At 53.5% G+C, this 8428-nt stretch overlaps 1 protein-coding gene across 1 annotated transcript in view; it reads right to left on the bottom strand.

The window, feature by feature from the left end:
* Positions 1-8428, bottom strand: part of LOC102239488 (arpin) — a 43494-nt gene that overhangs the window by 1799 nt on the left and 33267 nt on the right. Inside the window, exons 4-7 of the mRNA XM_005885202.2 lie at positions 6410-6485; positions 4015-4147; positions 1479-1685; positions 810-973 (exon numbers count right to left, since the gene is read on the bottom strand). Of these exons, the coding sequence (XP_005885264.1) occupies positions 810-973; positions 1479-1685; positions 4015-4147; positions 6410-6485 (580 nt within the window). The remainder of the gene's footprint in view (positions 1-809; positions 974-1478; positions 1686-4014; positions 4148-6409; positions 6486-8428) is intronic.

The raw sequence follows: 8428 nt of genomic DNA, 5'->3' as shown, positions 1-8428 counted from the left end.
TTCTGGTCAAGGGCATGTACCTTGGTTGCTGGCACATTTCCAGTGGGAGGTGTGCAGGAGGCAGCTGATTGATGTTTCTCTCTCATCGATGTTTCTAACTCTCTATCCCTCTCCCTTCCTCTCTGTAAAAAATCAATAAAATATATTGAGAAAAAAAAAGGAAGGTCCATATTGTCCTCATTCACACCTTGAAGGAATTTTCCCGCTGCTAACACACCCTCAGGAAGGCCACGGAATTCCAACAGGCTGGAGCAGGGGTCCTCAAACTTTTTAAACAGGGGGCCAGCTCACTGTCCCTCAGACCGTTGGAGGGCCGGACTATAGTTTAAAAAAAAACTATGAACAAATTCCTATGCACACTGCACATACCTTATTTTGAAGTAAAAAAACAAAACAGGAACAAATACAATATTTGTATTTGCATGTGGCTCGCGGGCCGTAGTTTGAGGACCCATGGGCTGGAGGGTCAAGTTTACAAGCTGTCTCCTTGTCCTACGCACAACCACCGCTGGTACGAACAAAACTCCTTCCAAGCCCGGCCTGTGTGGCTCAGTGGTTGAGCGTTGACCCAGGAACCAAGAGGTCACAGTTCAATTCCTGGTCAAGGGCACATTCCTGGGTTGTGGGCTCGATCCCCAGTAGGGGGCATGCAGGAGGCAGCCGATCCATGATTCTCTCTCATCACTGATGTTTTTATCTCCCTCTCCCTTCCTCTCTAAAAAGCAATAAAAACATATTAAAAACACACAACTCCTGCCAAGAGGTAAACCACACCAACGCCAAGTCCATAGTCATTGCCCTTGACCTACCCACTCCGCATCCTCTGCCCCGTCCCCCTGCTCTCGGGTCTCTGCCGTGGCCCCCTCGGAAGACTTTCGGGCCATGATGTTGTCGGTCCATGATGCCCCCGTCTTTGCATCACCAGCGAAATTACACTTGGTCACTGTTCCAGCCTCAAGTTTGGCTAATGAATCTGAGAGAAGGAAAAGGTGAGTGGCCTCTCTTCCTGTGGTGGAAACACAGTCGGGGGGCTGGCCCATTCTACTGGGGTCCCTGACAGCCTCAAGTTTGGCTAATGAATCTGAGAGAAGGAAAGAAGGTGAGTGGCCTCTCTTCCTGTGGCGGCAACACAGTGGCGGGGGCTGGCCCATTCTGCTGGGGTCCCTGCGGCTGGGGGTAACCCATTGTTCTCTGCAGGCCTGGGTGTGGACCTCGGGGAGACCCTGGATGGGACCCCCAAAGCCCTAGATAGGAGAGGGCACCACCCACAGGTACCCTGGGATTGGACAGCACCCCACGATCCAGGGTGTCCAGACTACTGGCCTCAGGGCACTGCCCTGGGACTTAGGGATATATCTCAAGGGGTCTTGTCTCCGCAGAGGCCAGACCTGGCTGCTCCCAGATCTCTAAGCAGGAGGGGTGGGCGGCCCGCAGGTCCAATGGGAACACGAGGCCGCAGCAAGGGCTACACTGCTCACCCAGGAAGGGGCCGTCGCCTCGGGTTTTCAGCCGAACCCCGGCCCCCAGCTCCAGCTCCAGGGCCTCCATCTCCGACTCGGGCATCCAGAAGGCCACGGTCTGCTCAGGCGTGAGGCTCTCTGTCAAGGCGAGCAGCTCCGGCTTATTCACCAGCTCCTTCAGGGCCTCGGGCGTCAGTCTGTCCGTGTCCCCCTTGGCGTCCACCTCTGCAGGCACACAGCACAAGAGGATTGTTCCCGCTGTAGGACCAGCGCTGAGGGCCCTGGCCGGTTTGGCTCAGTGGACAGAGCGTCGGCCTGCAGACCAAAGGGTCCCAGGTTCGATTCCGGTCACGGGCACGTACCTCAATTGCAGGCTCCTCCCCGGCCCCGTGCAGGAGGCAACCGATCAATGTGTTTCTCTCACATCGATGTTTCTCTCTGTCTTTCCCTCTCTCTTCTACTCTCCCTAAAGATCAATGGAAAAATATTCTCGAGTGAGGTTAAAAACAAATAAATTAAAAAAAAAAACCAGCACTGAGGGAGCTGCCAGGGGAGGACTGGGCAGCCTACATGCTCACAGCCAGCTGAGGGCAGGAGTTAGCCCATCCTTCCCGGACTCAGCAAGGAGCTCATGGCAGAGGAGGTCAGGCATGGGCTCCGGGCCTGGCTCATGGTAGATGCTCATTAAATGTGCAGACAATTGCCCGGCTGGTGTGGCTCAGTGCTTGAGCATCAACCCATTCACCAGGAGGTCACGGTTCGATTCCCAGTCAGGGCACATGCCCAAGTTGTGGGCTTGATCCCCAATAGGGGGCGTGCAGGAGGCAGCTGATCAATGGTTCTCTCTCATCATTGATGTTTCTATCTCTCCTTCTCCCTTCCTCTCTCTGAAATCAGTAATAAATAAATAAATAAATAAATAATGTTCAGCCCTGGCTGGTTTGGCTCAGTGGATAGAGTGTCAGCCTGAGGACTGAAGGATCCCGGGTTTAATTCCAGTCAAGGGCACGTATAGGTTGCGGGCTTGATCCCTGGTCCTGGTTGGGCTGGGTTCCCGGCCCTGGTCGGGGCACATGCGGGAGGCTACCAATCGATGTGTTTCTCTCACATCGATGTTTCTCTTTGTCTCTTTTCCTCCTTTCCACTCTCTAAACATCAATGGGAGCCCTAGCCAGTTCGGGTCAGTGGATGGAGTGTCGGACTATGGACTGGAGGGTCCCAGGTTCGATTCCAGTCAAGGGCACAGGCCCGGGGTTGTGCCTAACCCCCCCAGTAGGGGGTGTGCATGAAGCAGCCAATCAATGATTCTCTCTCATCAATGAAGTTTCTCTCTCTCTCTTTCTCTCTGAAATCAATAAAAATAAATTTAAAAATTCAATGGGAAAAACATCCTCGGGTGAGGATTAACAACAACAACCATGTTCAGAGAATGAATGAGCTGTGGAAAGCACGAGTGAATGCAATGACAGAGGGATGGATGGATTCCGCGCAACCTCAAAACCTTCCCACACAGGGGTAGATAGCAGAGGTCCTGCTACTGCCCAAACCAGGGAGAGATATGACATCCCGAAGGGCCCAAGACCCAGATGAGAATTTGGCAGGAAAGTGGAGGCCCCCAGGGCCCTGGCCTGGGCTCTGCATCAAGGCAGTGAGAGCCAGAGCCAGGTTCATGGACGATCCTGCCAGACCCGTGGTCGGCAAACTCATTAGTCAACAGAGCCAAATATCAACAGGACAACGACTGAAATCTCTTTTGAGAGCCAAATTTTTTAAACTGAAACGATATAGGTAGGTTGCTAAAAACGTCCGCAATCTGATGGAGGTACGTTCGCTGAGGTCGACCCCTTCCAACTCTCCCATCCACACTCGTCTTGTATACTTGTTTCGTCTGTCTCCTTTCGTTCCTCCTCTCTGTATGTCCAAACCATCTCCACATACCTTTCTCCATCCTCGACACTACATCTTCTTTCACTCCACAACGTTCCCTAAAATTAACTTAATAAACTTTAAAGTTTTAAGTCAACTTCGCACTGTACGTGCGCGCCCGCACGTGGTATTTTGTGGAAGAGCCACACTCAAGGGGCCAAAGAGCCGCATGTGGCTCGGGAGCCTCGGTTTGCCGACCACTGTGCCAGACTGAGGGTCGGGGGGGGCACTGGGATCATCTGAGTGAACGGGGTACAGGAAGGAGCCCAGCCAGGGGCCCTCAGGCCAGACTTTAAAGCCAATCATGCTGCCCAGCTGGCTTGGCTCAGTACTTGACTCGACCTATGAACCAGGAGGTCCAGGTTCGACTCCCGTCAGGGCACATGGCCAGAATGCGGGCTCGATTCCCCCAGTGGGGGGGGGCGTGCAGGAGGCAGCTGATCCATGGTTCTCTCTCATCACTGATATTTCTATCTCTCTCTCCCTCTCTCTTTGAAATCAATAAAAATATATTTAGAAATAAATAAGTAATAAAGTCAATCATGTTGCAAAGACCCTTTCTCGGGCCACAGGGCGGGAGAGGAGGGCAGAGGGCAGAGGGCAGAGGGCAGAGGGCAGAGGCACCTACTGTAGGATGACATGAGGAAGCCCGTGTTCACCTTCCTGGTGTCGCTGAAGTTGGGCTCGATTTCATTTCCCTTGGGGTCGAACTTCCGGCGATGGATGCGACTGGGCCGGACATACAGCACGTAGTAGCGCTCCTGGGGGCAGGCAGAGAGTCAGGGGGCTGCTCCGCTGCCCCCCTCACCCCCAACACACACACACACGCCCCACAGGGCTCCACGCAGCCCTCCCCAAACTCACTCTCTACCCTGGAACCCCACCCTCAGCTCCAAAAATATTCAAGCTGCGCAGATCCCTACTCCAATATTGATCCATTCATCCATCCATACGTACACCCATTCATTCATTCACATGTTTTGTTTTAATATATTTTTATTGATTTCAGAGAGAGGAAGGGAGAGGGAGAGAGAGAGATAGAAATACCAATGATAGCCCTAGCCGGTTTGGATCAGTGGATGGAGAGTCGGCCTGCAGACCAAAGAGTCCTGGGTTCGATTCCGGTCAAGGGCATGTACCTCAGTTGCAGGCTCCGCCCCGGCCCGGGCCCTGGTTAGGGCTCGTGCAGGAAGCAACCAATTGATGTGTTTGTGTCACATCTATATTTCTGTCTTTCCCTCTCTAGTCCACTCTAAAAATCAATGGACAAATATCCTTAAGTGAAGATTAAAATTAAATGAATAAATAAATCTCATTAAAAAATATAGCAATGATAAGAGAGAATCATCGATCAGCTGCCTCCTGCACACCCCCTAGTGGGGATGGAGCCTGCAACCCGGGCATGTGCCCTGACCGGGAATCGAACCGTGACCTCCTCGTTCATACGTGGACGCTCAACCACTGAGCCACACGGGATGGGCCATTTGCGTGTTTCATAGAGTATCACCACACACAATGAACCAGGCTAGACGTCCGTGAGAGGGTGGGCCCACGGCCTGAGCCCAAGGTCTCCCCACAGCCAAGACAGAAAGTATACACAGACAGCCCCAAACCTAGCGCCAAGGGCCCAAATACCAAGCGGCAGGCGTGGCAGCAGCTAAGACGCCCTGAACCCACCTGAGCCTCAGCTTCCCCTGTCGCACAGGGACAATGTGACATCTGCTCTCAGGAATGTCACACGGGGTCAGTGAAATAACGCAGGAGCAGGCACGGCAGAAAGCATGAAGACTCTAGTGCCGGCTGCAGCTGTTCTAATCAAAGCAGGCGGCAAAATGCTCCCGGGGACAAAGGAAGAGGAAACGCCTCCGGGGAGAAACAGGGAAGGAAAGCGAGGTGGAGCAACCAGCAAGGCACCCGGCACTAAATCTGTCCCATCAGCCCGGCCAGGGCTGCAGCTGTTCTAATCAAAGCAGGCGGCAAAATGCCTCCGGGGAGAAACAGGGAAGGAAAGCGAGGCCCCGAGGTGGAGCAACCAGCAAGGCACCGGCACTAAATCTGTCCCATCAGCCTGGCCGGCGTGGCTCAGTGGTTGAGCATCGACCTATGAACCAGGAGGTCAAGGTTCGATTCCCGGTCAGGGCACATGCCCGGGTTGCAGGCTAGATCCCCAGTGGGGGGCGTGCAGGAGGCAGCCGATCGATGATTCTCTCTCATCACTGATGTTTCTATCTCCCTCTCCCTTTCTCTCTGAAATCAATAAAAATATATTTTTAAAATCCTATATAATAAAAGCCTAATATGCTAAGTGTCCGATTGTTTGTTCAACCGTTGGGCCGGTTGCTATTATGCACACTGACCACTAGGGGGCAGATGCTCTGACTGGTAGGTTAGCTTGCTGCTGGGGTCCAGCCGATCGGGGACTGGGCAAGAAGGGCCGGACACGCCCTGGAGCCCTCCCTCCCTGGCTGGCCAACCTCCCGCGGTCCCTCCCTGGCCCCAATAGTGCACTGGTGGGGTCCCTCAGCCTGGCCTTCGCCCTCTCACAATCCAGGACCCCTCAGGGGATGTCAGAGAGCCAGTTTCGGCCCGATCCCTGCAGGCCAGGCCTCTAGTAAATAAATAAAATAAGTATCTTCCACCAGAAGGCCACGGGACCTCTTCCAAGGGCCTTACAGGCCACTCCACACCCACAGCCTCATTCCCGAACCATTCACCTCATCTCACCTCACCTCACCTCACCCCTTCCTGCGCTCAACCCTCCCAATCTCCACCCTAAACACACCACTTGGGTTCAGGGCCTGGTCTGCCTTCTCAGAAAGAACCCAGACCCTCCCATCTGTCCGTAGCCTAGCGCGCCGTAACGGATCCCTTTCCACCCGATCCATCTCCCACCTGAGTCCCTCAGGGAGGAAAGAGCTGGACCCAAGACTCGGCACTGACTGAGCCAAGCACGCGGAGGTGCCTTGGTGGGTGAGGACCGTGGGGCCGTTATCTGTTCCTGCCAGTGTCCCCAGCATCCTCACCTTCCTGCCATGGGCGTCCGAGATGCTGTGCCGAGATACATCGACCAGTTCTCCCTCCAGCAGGACACCACTTCCCCTGGGATGAAAGGAGAAGGAGGGATCAGCTGGTTCTGCCAGGCGCCAGGAAAGAGCCCCAAGTTCCAGGCCCAGGTCAGAGTCTGCACCGGGACTGAGGCAACTCCCATGTGTATGAGCACCCCCCTTCTCTGTGCGTCCCACATGGGGCCTCCATTCCTTTGAGGGTCCCAAAGGCTGGGGCGCTCGCTGCTCAGGGGGTAGGAGGGAACCTTGTCAGGCTGCAAGACCAAACTACGGCCCCTCCTGCCGGGAGGACTGTAACCAGAGACTCAGTCTTCCTATCTACAAAATGGGAGAGTAACAGGCATCCCACTCTGCTTCTATGATGATGACATAAGATCATGTATGTGAAGTGTTTGGTAGACTAATCAGTGTTTAATAAGTATAAAGGATTTTACTTTTTTATTTAACCAAATTAGGAGGGGTGTCTAAGTTGCTATAAAGTATCTTTCCTGCCTTGGCTAGGTAGTTCGGTTGGTTACCCGTGGTCGGCAAACTGCGGCTCTCGAGCCACATGCGGCTCTTTGGCCCCTTGAGTGTGGCTCTTCCTAAGCCTTAGGAGTACCCTAATTAAGTGAATAACAATGTACCTACCTGTATAGTTTAAGTTTAAAAAATTTGGCTCTCAAAAGAAATTTCGATCGTTGTACTGTTGATATTTGGCTCTGTTGACTAATGAGTTTGCTGACCACTGGTGGACCAAGGTTGCAGGTTTGATCCCGGGTCAGGGCATATACTAGTATAAGGACCAATCACTCTAGCTGGTTTGGCTCAGTGGATAAGATCTTCGGCCTGTGGACTGAAGGGTCCCGGGTTTGATTCCAGTCAAGGGCACATGCCCGGGGTTGTGGGCTTGATCCCCAGTAGGGGGCGTGCAGGAGGCATCTGGTCAATGATTCTCTCATTGATGTTTCAGTCTCTCTCTCCCCTCTCCCTTCCTCTCTGAAATCAATAAAAATATATTTTTAAAAAAAGAATCAACCTATGAATAAATAAGTGGAACAACAAATTGATGCTATTGCTTTCTCTCTCTCTTTTTTATTTTTTAAAAATATATTTTATTGATTTTTTACAGAGAGGAAGGGAGAAGGATAGAGAGTTAGAAACATCGATCAGCTGCCTCCAGCACACCCCCTACTGGGGATGTGCCCGCAACCAAGGTACATGCCCTTGACTGGAATCGAACCTGGGACCCTTGAGTCCGAAGGCTAACGCTCTATCCACTGAGCCAAACCGGTTAGGGCTCTCTCTCTCTAATCAATCAATAATTTTTTTTTTTAATAAAAGCTTTCCCTTTTCACCTGTTTAAAGCACTCTCACATTCCTGTTCTCATGGCCACTTTGGAGGCAAAGAAGCCCACAGTCCAGATCGCGGGGTTCCCACCGAGAGGAGCTGGACCCCACTTCCTGATTCCACTTTTCATAAAAGCAGAAGCTGTGGGTTTCCTATCCGGGAACCACAGAAATGGGAGAGGAGTAGGGGGTGCAAAACATGGCAACTGGCTGTACCCAAGTGCCCCTAAGACCCCCTCAACCCTCAAAGGCCCATTGGTTCTCACAACCTCCAGGTCCCTCCCGGCAGGCCTGGCCCTCCCATCCCACATCCGCCCCACCCCTCGGGCCTGACAGCCGCTGGTGGTTCTCCCTCTGGACTCTGGATCCGGTGCAACCCGTGCCCGGGCCAGAAGGAAGGCACCGCAAGCTGGCAAGTGGCTGCCAGGGGGTGGGGTGGAGACCAAGATCGTGAGAACCCAGCACCCACTTTTGAGCCACGTTTGGGGGTCGAGACCCAACCCTCTCCAAGAGTCTGCGGAGAGCAGGGGCGCTTTAAAGCGCTCGATCGGTGTCAGGGGGTGCGCCCCGCCTGCGGGCCAAGGTGGGCGCGGGAGGAGCTTTGGTACCGCCTGCTTTTCCTCCCACCGACCCCCGCCGGACCCCACC

The sequence above is a fragment of the Myotis brandtii genome, unplaced genomic scaffold (assembly GCF_000412655.1).
Source record: "Myotis brandtii unplaced genomic scaffold, ASM41265v1 scaffold897, whole genome shotgun sequence".
Classification (NCBI taxonomy): Eukaryota; Metazoa; Chordata; class Mammalia; order Chiroptera; family Vespertilionidae; genus Myotis; species Myotis brandtii.
Note: the sequence above shows the minus strand (reverse complement) of the source record. Positions and strands in the feature narration are given on the sequence as shown.